At 47.4% G+C, this 14,068-nt stretch overlaps 2 protein-coding genes across 7 annotated transcripts in view; one reads left to right on the plus strand and one right to left on the minus strand.

The window, feature by feature from the left end:
- The window catches only part of Ac13E (Adenylyl cyclase 13E), a 48,748-nt gene extending 43,015 nt beyond the window's left edge, over nucleotides 1-5,733 (plus strand). For all 3 annotated transcript variants that reach the window (XM_015185442.2, XM_033382481.1, XM_001355245.4), the window contains one exon: nucleotides 33-5,733. In XM_015185442.2, the coding sequence (XP_015040928.2) occupies nucleotides 33-3,673 (3,641 nt within the window). In that variant the 3' untranslated portion in view covers nucleotides 3,674-5,733. The remainder of the gene's footprint in view (nucleotides 1-32) is intronic.
- A 3,792-nt stretch (nucleotides 5,734-9,525) lies between these two features.
- Nucleotides 9,526-14,068, minus strand: part of Gmap (Golgi microtubule-associated protein) — a 31,551-nt gene continuing 27,008 nt past the window's right edge. For 3 of the 4 annotated variants that reach the window (XM_033383598.1, XM_033383597.1, XM_002133380.3), the window contains 4 exons: nucleotides 13,567-13,730; nucleotides 13,305-13,508; nucleotides 10,420-10,692; nucleotides 9,526-10,346 (listed from right to left, as the gene is read on the minus strand). In XM_033383598.1, coding sequence (XP_033239489.1) covers nucleotides 9,937-10,346; nucleotides 10,420-10,692; nucleotides 13,305-13,508; nucleotides 13,567-13,730 — 1,051 coding nt within the window. In that variant the 3' untranslated portion in view covers nucleotides 9,526-9,936. The remainder of the gene's footprint in view (nucleotides 10,347-10,419; nucleotides 10,693-13,304; nucleotides 13,509-13,566; nucleotides 13,731-14,068) is intronic. The other variant, XR_001452475.2, reaches the window with a different exon arrangement.

The following is a 14,068-nucleotide window of genomic DNA, read 5'->3' on the forward strand; positions in this document are numbered from 1 at the left end:
TGCTAACTGCCTTCCCTCCCCTTTTCCCCTAGGTCACCGCACCTACTTCGTGGTGGGACGCCGAAGCGACTTCTCCAGAACCAACAGCCTGAGTCCCAGCATGCCAGCCCATGCCATTGGGGGCAGCTCCCTATTGCTGCCCGGAGGCCATGCCGGCTCATTATCGCAGAGCGCGACCAACATCTCGGCGGTGCAGCCGCAAGTGCCGCCCGCCTCGCCGGTGGGGCAGCTCTCGAACTCGTTGAACCCCTCGCCGGTTTTGTCCATACGCCCTCGACTGACCTCGCTGAGCATGAAGCTGCGCAAGAAGTCGCAGAACCACAGCCGGGAGCGGGACATTGAGCGGGGCATCATGCATCCGGCGGCCAGCGGAATACCGCCAGTTATTGTGGTGCGGGAGCGGCCAAAGATCATCATCACCACCAAGTCGCTGCCGGGCAGCCTCGACTCGGATGATCAGCCGTCGTCGCCCACTCCACCACCGCCGCCACCGCCGCCACCGCCGCCGCCGCCCCCACCGCCCAAGAGCCGGCTGATGGTGTGGAAGGTGCCGCGCTTCCTCAAACGCTTCGAGGAACTGGCCAGCCGCGGGAACAGCTCCTGTCACAGTCAGCCAGAGAAGGAGGATCCCCAGTACCTGCAGCACCTCCATCATTCCCGTCCCTATTGCCCCGAAGAGACCCTGGCCTTCATGGATCCCACTGCACCGAATGGGAATGGGAACGGAACCGGAACCGGAATCGGAACCAGCTGCGTGTACCAGCAGCTGCCCGTCCTGGTAGAGTCCTGCAGCGTCAGTCGACTGGGTAACCAGACCCTGGACATACCGTCCGCGTCTCGGCCCTTGCTGCACCATGCAGCCACCTCCACGGCTCTGGCCAGCAGCGTCCTCCGCTCCCCAGAGGGGTTCTCCGCAGTGGCAGGATCCAGTGTCGGCGGAGCAGGCTGCTGCTCTCCGGGACAGTATTCCATGTACGACGACATCATCGATGTGCGCTCCTACATCAGCCAGTCCCGCAGCGACATCTCGCCCTTCGGCCGCTCCGGTAGCTATCGGAGCCAGTGCGGCCGTCAGTCCACCAGCGGGGGAACCGTGCTCCCCGTGGAGCAGTCACCCCTGCCCAGGCCACGTGCCTCCACCCTGGCCACTGGCAGGCCACCAGTCGTCGGTGCGTCTTCAGCTGGGGCTGGGGCTGGTGCCACCATCGAGCCCAGCACCTCCAGCACTAGTGCCAACGTCCAGCCCAGTCCCTTCTGCCTACCTGCTCCGCCAGCTGGAGGCGGAGGCGGCCACTCGCGCAACTCGAGCATCTGCCCGTCGGCCACCTCACGCAAAGATTCGGGGATCAAGAGCAACTCGCGGCGCTCCTCCATCCAGCAGCAGATATACGCCCTCAACCAGTCGGCCATCAGCCAGCACCGCGTCTCCGGCTACTTCACCAGCTCCACCTCAAGCATCTCGAATTTGAATGACATGCAGGGCCTGCCCCTGCCCATGCCCCTCCCGCTGGGCATCGCGCTGCCCATGGTGGTGCCACAGCCGCCCCCGCCCCCGCTGCCGCTGCTGATGCAACCTTGCTCCTCTCAGACGATGGGCGACCCGCTGGCCGCCTGTCTGCAGCAGCTGCGCAAGCAGTCGGACCTCCAGCTGATACGCTGTGTGCGGGACAACGCCAGATCGCAGAGGAGCTACCTGGTGAAGCCGCCGCTGCGGGGCTTCAGCCTGTACTTCAAGTCCCGCCAGCTGGAACGTGACTTCCGCTCCAAGGCCCACCGGTTCGGGACCGAGAACGAGACCGAGGGGCCACCCACACTGGCCACGCCCCGGTACAACACCTACATCGACATCTTCGTGGGGATCGCCGTCTACCTGTGCATCTCGGTGTCACTCTTCCTGATGACCCAGAACACGGTCACGCCTAGCTTCCGGCTCTGGGTGACGCTCTTCTCCTGCTTCACGGCCATCCAGGTCTTCGCCCTCTTCCTGTTTACGAGGCAGATGTGTCGCCATCATGGCACCGGGAGAACCAGCAGCAGCAGCCGCTCTCGTCTCCGCTCCAAGTCCACCACCAGCGAGGTCGTCGACGGCGATGCAGACGAGGATGCAGATGGAGGTAGAGGTGGAGGTGGACGTGGTCGTGGGGATGTTGAGGCTGGCCTGAGGAGGGGTGGCAGTAGCAGAGGACCTCAGTTCCGGTCGTGTGCGGACCGCATCTTCGAGGCCATCTCCAGCTGGTATCCGTGGCACATTTGCCTGGCCGTGCTGATGGCCATGCCCGTGCTCCTGATCATCGCTAACTTCCTCCTGCTGGACCTGGAGCAGCTGGAGGCCTTCGAGTACCACTACGGCTTCCTCATCTTTGTGTGCATCGTGCACTTCTGCAACTTCACGCAGCTCAACTGCTGGGTGCGCAACATCCTGGCCTTCATGGCCGCCCTGTGCTTCATTGGTATCGCCGTATCGCAGCTGATGGTCTACTCGAGCCGCAGCGACCAGGCCGAGTCGGAGGAGGAGTCGCAGGAGGAGGGCGGCTCCTCGTATATCTTTGAGGAGATCAAGTGGTTCCACGACTACCACGTGGAGATCTACCTGGATCTTCTGCTCATCCTAGTCCTAGTGTGGTTTCTTAATCGCGAATTCGAGATCGGCTATCGGTTGACCTTCTACGGGAACGCGGTCGCCAACCAGGACAAGGTGCGTGTCCAGAACATGAAGAACCAGGCGGACATGCTGCTGCACAACATCATTCCCAAGCATGTGGCCGAGCACCTGAAGAACACGGCCAAGTACTCGGAGAACCACCACAACATCGCCATCATCTTCGCCTCCATCGTCAACTTCAACGAGATGTACGACGAGAGTTATCTGGGGGGCAAGGAGTTCCTCCGCGTTCTCAACGAGCTGATCGGGGACTTTGACGAGCTGCTCTCCCGTCCCGAGTTCCGGGCCGTCGAGAAGATCAAGACCATTGGCTCCACCTTCATGGCCGCCAGCGGGCTGGACCCATCGCACCGAGGGTCGGGTGATGAGCACATCCACACACTCATGGAGTTCTCCATTGCCATGCAGGAGGTGGTGGATGCCTTCAACAAGGATCTGCTCGAGTTTAATCTGATCCTGCGCATCGGTATGAACATTGGCGATGTGACGGCGGGCGTGATCGGAACCAGCAAGCTTTACTACGACATCTGGGGCGACGCCGTCAACGTGGCCTCGCGCATGGACTCCACGGGTCTTCCGAACCGCATCCAGGTGGGCAAGGACTGTCTGCCGTTCCTCACCGCACGCTACGACTTCGAGCCCCGCGGCAGCGTCTATGTCAAGGGTAAGGATCACATGGAGGTCTTTCTTTACACGGATCGCCGAAAGACCCAGCTTCCAGATGAGGGTCTGCAAGCGAAGGGGGAAGAAGAGCTGGATAGCGAGCAGCAGCAAAAGCAGCAGTTAGAGGATAATGAGGTCGAGAATGATAATGAGCATGAGCATGAGCATGAGCATGGGGAGGATAAGAAGGAGGTTGATGTTGATGCTAATGTTGATGATGATGAGGAGGAGGAGTTTCACTCGAGCGAGACCACAACGCTCTTCAAGTCGCAGGAGTCTATACAGGCAAATGGCGGCAATCATTTGACGACGACGGTCACGATAACGACCCCGCCCTCCTCCCAGTGAGTGGAACCGTAGACAGTCACGACCACGGACAACTCTTGGCAGTTAGCTCTTGAAAACTGGTTTCAAAATTGCATTTAATGAATCTACAAGGCCGAGGAGAAGCAACACACAAGAGCAGGAGTGGAGGAGTGAACAGCTGCCTGCCAAGAAGGAGCTTAGTCCAAGATTTGTAACGACAGACAAATGGCTGGAAGAGTTGGTGGAGTTGGTTTCAAAATGGAAGACCGAGGGCTTCTGAGGGTTTCTAAGGGCTTCTGAGGGGTGGGAGGGGGTGGCTTTGAAAAGCGGGCAGGGGGTTTCCGGATAAAGAAGGGCAAACCATGTTTTTGTGATATGTAAAGAATATGAAGATATATAGATAGAATCGATAGAATCGGATAAGTTTGAACGGTCCTTTAAAGTTGATATTGATTGATTGATTGGTTGATTGATTATTGTTATTATGCAGTCAGGAATGATGGATCAAGCTGATCAGGTTGCAGCTGAGGTTATGCTTTAAGAGATGGAGGATGGCAGATCAGATGGAAATTGGATGATAGAAGATGCAGCGGGATATCTTCGGATATGCATACTCGCAGAGCGCCGATGCACCGATGCTCCCATAGAATATTATATTTAATTGTATTAGCAAGTTGTTTAGTCGTAAGCCAAAGCAGATCACACATCTGTAGCTCTATGTGTATATGCTTCTCCCTCCCTCTGTCTATAAGTTCATTCTTTTTTTTAGCGTATCGCCTAGCATAATTACCGCTTGCTTGAAGAAGGGAGCACCTCTACTCTAAGCTAAACTAATAGAAATCCGTGGCTTTAAATGTTTCTGAAGAAGAGCGAAGATACTCGTGTTAGCAAAATAGTTGTGGACTGTGTGTGCATATAGTATGTGTATGAGTAGATTCGATGTATGTTAGAGTTATCTTATAAATGTATCTACTACGTGTGTATATACATACATATGCGTACGTACATTTATACTTATATGTATAAGTACACATATGACATTTTTTTTTTAACAAACCAATGGATATACCTGTATGTACTTGTTGTTGTTCATGTTGATCATAAATGGATATATACATATATTGTGTGTGTTTAGGCATATTTATGCGTAGTTACTCACAAATTACTTGAATGTGTCCCGCGATTAATTAGTCCATGCGCAACTGCAGCACAAAAGTATGCTACGGCAAGTAGAGAAGCAGCACTGCGGCACTGCTTGGCAATCGACTGCTTGCGCACAATACTCACGTAAACAGACACACGCTCGCACACCCACCAAAAGCTTTCACCTCTCTCTCACTCTCTCTCTCTTTCTCACACACACATAAACGTTTTATAAGTCTTTTGTACCATTTTTTTTATATAAACATCTTTTTTGTGCAATGAACTTTTGCGACACCTGCTAACTGTAACCTTAAGGCAACTCTATTTCCGCTACAAAAACCAAAACAAAATGGATGCAGTGAAGAGATATACTACAAACAATTTTGGAGTATATTCATATGAAACCTATGGACCCTATTGTATTTTTATATAAACAAACAAGTATTTTCTACTAATTTATTGAACAAAAAAAAAAAACTAAAATCAAAGGAAATCGAAATCGAAAACCAAAAGAGGAGTATACTTTTTTCTTGTCTTTTTGAAACGTCTAAGTGTACATACATGATATACACATATTTATATTTATAATTGTATATTTTTTATAAACAAAAGCGAAGAAGAAAGTGAAATATGAAAATGATATTTGAGTGTGCGCGGAGAGCGAAAGCGCGGCATCAGTTTTTCCCCACAGATCGTTTAGATCCAATTTACGATTCGTTGAAGTGTTTAAATGTTGTTGGAGGATACACCCAGCCATAGCCATATATGAGTATCTATGTATATGTATGTATATTTATGTGTATGGAGCGTTGGCAACGAGCCGCATCCCAATCCTAAGTGTGTTTTAGCAAAAAGATTTCAAAGAGTTTATCGAAATGTTATAGGCAAACCTACTAAGTGTGATGTGTAGAAATCGAAAAATAAAAGTCAAAAAGGCAGCAGTATTATATTGCGTGTACTTAAAACACACAGCGTTTTATTTGCCGCAGGATCAGGACATAATTTTATCACATATCGCTTACGTTTTCAGTGCAAATCACTTTTTTATATAAATGTATGTGATAAATAATATTATTATATCATATAATACATATTTATGTACATATATGCACAATACGCACACCCGAAGTGAGCCGAACTTCAGAACTTGATCTATCTATCTCACTTTCGCATACTACAAGCAATGCCATCATGAAAACCCACCCTTACTTCGTCTCTTCAATTCTAGACGAGTCTACACCGGATGAGTCGGCGTACGACCATTGTAAGTACAGTAAGAACAGCAATTTTCCCAATTTATGTGGGTGTGTGTTATAGTGAACAATGCCAGAAAGACGGAGGTTGAAAGGTTCAGTTGTATCGTGGAACAAATAATGCAACAAACGAACGAGTTCCGCTAGATAACGAAAATGTGCGCATGAGCACGTCATAATTGCGTGAATCTCAATCACAGGAGCCATGAGATGAACGAAATCAACAAAAAGCTGGTTCGTTATTAACACTCACAGAGAAAATACCCGCAATGTCAACATGTACATCGAGGTTTTACATCCGTTTCGTTCTCTCAGTCTCTCATTAGTGTACGAGCTAGATATTGAATATTCTGCTCATGCGAAATTGCTGATGGTGCTATGGACCAAGAATATCACCGTGTCATGCGCTCATCAGGTAGAATCAGATGGTATGTGCTCCGCTTTAAGAAAAGTGCAACTACCAGAAATTGAGACACCACCAGAACCATTGAATGGCTTGCTCCTCGGAGACTTAAAACTTAAAAAATTGAACAAAAGAATTGGCTATGCAGTGTTTGCCGACAGGTAGGTTAATAGCCGAACTGCAGCTATCGTTAATAGCTCCAATGAAGGCAGCAGGTCTCAAAGTGAAGAGCCACGAGTTCTTGGAAGACTTCATTCGCAATGACAATTTATTAATCGCAAGGCAAACAAAGTCAGTTTGTGGCTTAGATTTGGAAACAACAGCGTGTTCTCGTGTGAGCAAACCCTCGAACTTATTTATGTTAGCGAAAGACGGACTGACAAAATAATACGATGGCTGTTCAATAAGTACGTGACTGTCTGAATTTCCCGTCTCTTAACTGACAGGGCAACACTGCTACTGTCAAAAGGCATCTGTCAACATTTGAAGAATCTTCCTCGTGATTCAAAGAGAAAATGGAAGAAAGTGAATTCCTGCTTGCTAAGCTTGATAAATATTATGGGAACTCTGCATCATCAATTTTAATGGTAAAAATGTGTTTTACTTGTACCATATTGGGACCATACCATACAAAAAAGTTTTTGTATAAGACTTAATCCTTTGTTCGCTATGTCTCCAGCTATATCCACTATATCGACATGAATAAAAAATACTGGGCAAGGTCGTACAATTAAAATTTCACAATTTTTGTTGATTTTTGAATTGTTAAATAAGATTTTGTGGTATATTACTACTTCCAAGTATGAGGAAGTGAATTGCTCATCTAGGGCTAAAACCTAATTTTTGTCTGGTGCAAACTACAAAGAGACTGCCGCATAGCTGCTGTAGATCTTAAAAAAGCATGAACCGACATTTCTTGAAAATAACAGTAGAAAAGGAAAAGTTTCCCAAAACATACACTGACTGGATTCTTATCTCCATGCCAAATGTCATACCAAATGTAGTCATACAGGGCGGAATCGCACAGGGTTTGTGTTAATCAACTTTACTCTTTAGGGTGTACACAAAAAGTTGCCATCAAATTTAGGATAGCAATTCACACATCATGCACTTTGCTGATATTTTTGTTTTAATCTCGAGTGGCTATGACTCCGTTGCAAGCCTTCAAGGCAAAATAACGATTTTAATCTATTATGTAAATATCGTGGTTGTATTGGTAAGGGCAATACAGAAAGTCGTCAGCATCTTAGTATAACACAAAGCAATTGAAAATAAAAAGTTTATATCGTTTTAGGGGGAATAATAAGCCCAAAAATACCAAGTGTCGTCATGTAAAAAGGAAACGATTATAACAACTAGCGGCGACAATTAAACTAGGGCGATAGCCAATAATCAGTATTCATATTTTCGAATTTTTGTCAGGGCGAAACAAGAAAACAAGATGTGCGCCAAGAAGGTGCGTGAGGTTTCCGAGATACTAGTAAACATAAAATTTGGCTTGGCAGGAGTCATGCCACCAATTTTCAGGGCGAAATGGCTTGCTGCCAAACACCTCTTCAAAAGTAACTGAACTAGTAGGTGAAAAATAATACCTCAAAGCTGTGATAACATTTAATGGGCTGGGGACAAAGACATAACCAATATTATAGATAAGTCTGGTCAGCATCTGACCATCTTATTCCAGGTAGGATTCCAGATCCCGAAGGTGCTAAAATCAACGAAAAAACTCCTGCTTGGATAGAAAAACTATCAATAAGAGCATTCCCAAAACATACCTTGGCATCAAAATCTAAAATGGACGGTAAAAAGTATTCAAATTTTGAACAGAATGATGACACGACACACATACGACACAGTATACTCGTACGTTCGGTACCACAGCCTCCAATAGCTCTTAAGATACACCTGTATGCATTTCCTACCATCTCGTCTATCCGAGTTCCCTTAAATGATCTCTCGTCGCGTTTATCCCAATTACTCGTTCATGGCCTTTATTTAATGGACTCTCCCTTTTCTTACTCTCAGTCCGCATTGTCGTCGAGCGCATAATTCGAGGCCACAACCTCCAACTTTGTACATTAAAACATCGAACGGTAAAACATTCAATTAAAATCTAACAACGAAGAACTCTTATTGGTAAATGTGGAGTCAAAGCTGTCGAAAAAGCTTTCAACAGTATTTCTGCATGTAATCAAAGCAAATGATTTTTGATTGCCACTTTGAAACACTTCCACACCTCAGGAATAAATTAGAAGTCTTCAGACATTACAAAAATTTTAAACAATTACTAACTAAACGAGCGGGAACGTTGTGAGTCACAGCTGGGGCCGCGACTCTACATTTATACCCGATACTCAGTCAGTGCGTCCGGTATTGGTGCTGATCAAGAACACACCCATCCACTTTCACGACAAATATAATATCCCCTTATAATCTTTGAGTTCCACTCCATCTTAGAGAGCTGGCAATTTTTATTAACTTAGCTAATCTAAATATTTAAATCCAAATCCCATTTTATCCCTTTACTAGTATACAATTTTCCTATTACATACCAACATCCAGATCTGTTAGCATCTTGGCATAGTGCCCCCTTCAAGTCTTTTGGTCACTAGGCAAAAGCATTGCTACTCCGTGTGATTTCTACCACTAGAATACCACTACATATTCTGGGAGCGATGTCTAAACAGGAGGGAAGAACCGGCGCGCTCTTCTCCGTTCAAAATGTTGTTAATTTCGTTCATCTCTCAATTTCGACATGCTCACACGCAAATTTTCTTGATCTTGCTGGATTCGATCGTCTCTTTTTTCAGCTCTTGTATTTCGCATTCGTCTTGCATTATGCATTCGCTGGCATTGTTCACTGTGACAAATTGCCGTGCTTACTGATGATCAACTGATCAACGTGTCGCAAGGCACACACAAAATAACATCAAAGCCAATACATTATGTTTACATTCATATTTTTCATACAAAAATGCTTTCGTTATTTCGAACCGAATGTGAACTAGCGCCCAAACGCATCATTCGACGAATGTGCCCCAGTAGAAAGGACCCATTACATTAAACAAAATCCCGTCAGTAAAATGTCCAATATATGTAGTTTATTTTTTCTTTTTTGATTCGTTTATTGATTGGCGGCTAGGCTACTTGTTAGCAAGGCCCCTGTGAAGGCGTGTCCACGGCAGGCGGGAGGCAAGCACAGGCATACCTTCCGCCGCCAAGGCATATTCAAATTGGATATTACATATTTACAAATTGCTAATGGTCCACACATACACAGACATTGCACAGTTGGGGGACTGAAAAAAAAATATATATGTATACCTCATATATACCATATAGGTTTCTATGCATACATACACGGAGATATATGCCGAAATAAACATGGGTATATGCTTGGGTTACAGATTTCACGCATACAATTTAAATATATAGAAAAAAATATGTTAAAATTATTCAAAATCAAGGGCGGAGAGCAGGCCATGGAGTCTGGCTTTCTACAAGAATCAGGAGTCGCTGAGAATGTCCTTCAATATCGAACTGGAGTTGCGTGAGGGTGCAAATTCATTGGAGCTTATTGTTAGCTGTCCTGACTGTCCTGCACCGGCACCGGCACCGGCACCGGCACCGGCACCCGCGCCCATTCCCGATGCTGGAAGAGATAGTGGCGGTGCTGAGCCGTGGTCCTGACCCGCAGGCACTGCTGAAGCAGCATGCCCTGCTGCTGCCTGCGCTGGGTGTGGGTGTGGGTGTGAGTGTGGGTGTGGCTGGGGATGTGGGGGCGGGGGGGCCGTGTCCACCTGACCAGTCATACCAAGGAGGGTCGGTCGCAGCTGAGCCGCCGTCTGTGGCTGCGACTCCTGCTCGAGGAACTGCACGAATGCCTGCACCAAATTCTCATTGCCGCGGCCCGGGCCTGCCAAAGAAAAAAAGACAAATTCAATTAGATATGGGTATAGATCCTTCAAGGATATTCCATATGTACTCACCTGAGCCCCCCGACACTGGTCCACCGCCGAGTATGGCTCCCAGCCAGCTGGTCTGCTGTTTATTTAGACCCACTTTGTCAAACTCCTGGGTGGAGAACTCCAGCACAGAAGAAATCAGGCGCAACACCTGCTGCTTGTCAGCAGCATTTCCGCTCACCACATAGCCGATCACCAGGCTCTTGATCAGGCTCTTGTCGATCTTGTCCGTCTGGCTGCTCTCGCTGCTGTTGAGCATCTTCTCCAGCTGGTCGTTCGCCTCCTTCAGGCTCTCCACTGGCAAAATATACAAACAGGAGGGGCACATTAGTGCGATTCTACAATTGTTCGGAGATGGTTTTCGGTTAATTATTGAATCTTAGGGCTACAAATCCGTTGATAAAGCGCGCGCGCCTGGATCTGGAGATGGCTTGGGCTTTGTCTTTGGCTTTGGCTTTGGCTTGGTCTTGGCATGCGGTTAGTGCGATCAGTGCACGGCGTAGTATAACATAAGTACTGGTTGTTGGATTTAAAGCACACCAGTACCTGATGTAATACTCAGCCGTACAGACGCTGCTGGATCCTGGAAACGCGTCGCGAATGGTTAGCGGAGTTGGCGGCTGCGAGTGGCTTTGGTGCTGTCTGGCTGGCTGGCTGGCTGGCTGGCTGTATTGATGGGTTGACATAGTACATTCCCTGGACAATGAGGACTGGCTGACTGGGCTAACCACTCTCCCATGCAAAATGCAAGATGCAAATCAATAACGACAAACGATAAATAAATCAAAACGAATACGGGAATACGAACGAGAATATAGAACGAGAATACGACAACGGAAACAAATCAAAATTCAGCTAGGCGGGCGACAACAGAGAGAAATAGGTGGAAATGTGGTCGAAGCAATAGTACTTCTCGTTTCACATACATGTACATGTATATAGTATACTCGTAATCCTATGTAAATATATGTATATACAAATATATATATATATATATGTATATATGTACTATATACAGACATGCAGAAAAGGTATGCTACAGCCCATGGGCTTTGGGCTACTGGTTGTTTAGGTGTGTGGTGTACATAATGTGGCATGTGCCGCAGTTTCGAGCAATCTCCAGTTGCAAAGTGAGTGTGTCAAATGCCTCAAATCGCTCACATTTACAAATTGAGATTATTCAATGCTGCAGATACAGTCGGCTTTTGAAAGCCTTCAGCGGTTTCTTTTTTTCTTCTGTTTTTTGTTACGGATTACGCATTACGGGTTACGGATTACGGATTACGGGTTACGGTTTACGAAATACGGATAATACGATTTACGAACTGATTACGGTTTTCAAGGTTATCTGTTATCTTTTCTCTCCTCTCTTCTCTCTTCTCTTGTGTGTTTTAACGGTCATAGTTATACAAGTATTTGGTACAGCATAATCATAATCATAATCATAATCATAATCACAATCATAATCAAATTATATAAAAAAGCAATTCAAATCAACAAAAATGGAAAGTGCATTAAATCATAAAGGTCAGTAAGCAACAAAGAATACAAATTGAAATAAAAACATACAAAAATCGAGAGAGCTCTCGGTACAGGACATGGAATAAGGGGGCAGCAGGAGCAGTATGGGCAGTATGGGCAGTATGGGGGACTTCTGTCGTGTACGGAATGAAGATATTTGGACACCAATTTAATAGATAATAGATTTCAATTTCAATAGATACCAAAATACGGATATGTATGTAGTTTTGCAATTTCTGATATATTTTCTACAAATTTTTAGCATTTAGCATTCTTTTGGCATTCTCAATTTCCTTCTTTACACGACATCGTACTTCCCAACAACAACAACAACAACAACAACAACGACAACAACAACAACAAAATTATCAACACGCATCAAAGCTAGTGATCGGAAAGGAAGGCTACTATTCGTATAAGTACAAACGATAGTTTCTAGGCGCCTCAAAGAGGGTTGGATTTGCATGGGATTTGGGTTGAGGTGTTGAGGTGTTGATTTGGGGTTGTGTTGGAGGTTGGAGATTGCAGATGTGGGATTGCCAGCACCAGTTTGGACGGGGGAGTAGTGCATTGCACAGACAAACGGACAAGACGGACCGGCGGACAGACTCTGTGAGTGGTGTGTGGTGTGTGGTCTGTGGCGTGGAGTGCGAGCAAGGGTAGGGCAAGTATGTTAGGGGTTAGGGGTGCATTTTGGCGGTGGGGGTGGGGGTGTGGGTTTAGTGGTGGAGGAGAAAGCAATATGTTTTAGTTTACCTGATGCTGAGGTGAGCAACTTAAAGTTACAGCCAATACAGTTTTAGCCACGTGCCGTAGGTGCGAATTAGCGAGTATTTTTTGTTTTTGTTCTTTTCTTTCGGTTTTTTGCTTTCTATTGTTGTGTTTTTCTTTGCGCTTTGGTGATAAAATGCAATTCAAAAAAGTCGATACCAACTGAAATTCCGAGTGTTTCATATCTTGCTTAGCTCCCAGAATTACCAGCTGATATTTACCTTTGAGAATCGTGAGGTGAATCGTGACGTCGCTTTCTCTGGCACTCTCTCTCGTTCGCTCTCTCTCTCTCTTTTTCTCTCTCTCGCATACACTCTCTTTCCCTGGCTTTGTCTTTATTATGCTCTCTTAATCTGGCTCTTGTTCATTCACTCGATAGACAGTCAAAATTGAGCGATTTTTCTTGGAGTGCAGATTGGGATGCGTGATCGAGGGTGGCAATGTTAGGGGTTCGGGGCGACACCATGGGTTGGGGTAGGGGTTGGGGTTGGGGTTGGGGCTGGCGTTGGTGTTAAGGTTAGGGCTACGGTTAGGTACATGTGGGGGTTCCGTTTGTGGCTGGTGCGTTAGTCAAGATCTGTGGCTCTGCAACCCGTAGCACCCGCCGGCTCACTCACCTTCATCCCTGAGCACGGCGATCGTCTGCTGTCCCGCCTCCAGCTGGTCGGAGAGGCGCGCCGCCGCCCGCAGTCCCCGATTGGCCTCCGCCAGCTGCTGCTGCATGGCCTCCATTTCCGCCTGCAGTCGGTCCTGCCTGTCCAAGTGGGCCTTCATCTCGCGGCGGATGCGCTGGGTGGCCATCTCAATGTCGTGCTCCTTGTCTGCGATGGACGGGGGTTAGGCTATGCTCTTGGGCGGTGGCCGAGGCCAGGTACTCACCGTTCTGGAACTGTTCCAGGGCGCACTGCAGATTGGTCAGTGCCGCCTGCTGCTTCATCTCGCGGTCCTCGCACTGCCCCAGTTTGGCCAGCAGCTCGTCCCGCTGCTGCTGGAGCAGGGCATGCTGGGTCTGCAGCGTCTCCGCCTGTTGGTTCGCCCGAATGCTGTGCGGATTGTGGATAAAAGAGGTAGAAAGAAGTGAGTTGCGTTCCCACTGGGGCCCACTATCCCGTGCCTGTTCCTATCCCATCAGTTCCTATCCTATCCCACCGTCTCATCACCTTTTTGTGCTTCCACTCTTTCAGCGCTCCCCATTCCCATCATCGAATCTGATCTTAAGTTAACCCCATTTGCAGCTTTTGCCTCATTCGGCATCTCAGATCCGTCGTTTTCTGTTCGAAAGGAAACACCGACCGAATCACGAGCGACTGGTGGAATACCGATGACTCCGCTCCAGCGCCACTTGATGCCACGTTCGGCATTAGCTTGTGGCCGGTTCCCC

This window comes from Drosophila pseudoobscura, chromosome X, assembly GCF_009870125.1.
Source record: "Drosophila pseudoobscura strain MV-25-SWS-2005 chromosome X, UCI_Dpse_MV25, whole genome shotgun sequence".
NCBI classification, from domain to species: domain Eukaryota; kingdom Metazoa; phylum Arthropoda; class Insecta; order Diptera; family Drosophilidae; genus Drosophila; species Drosophila pseudoobscura.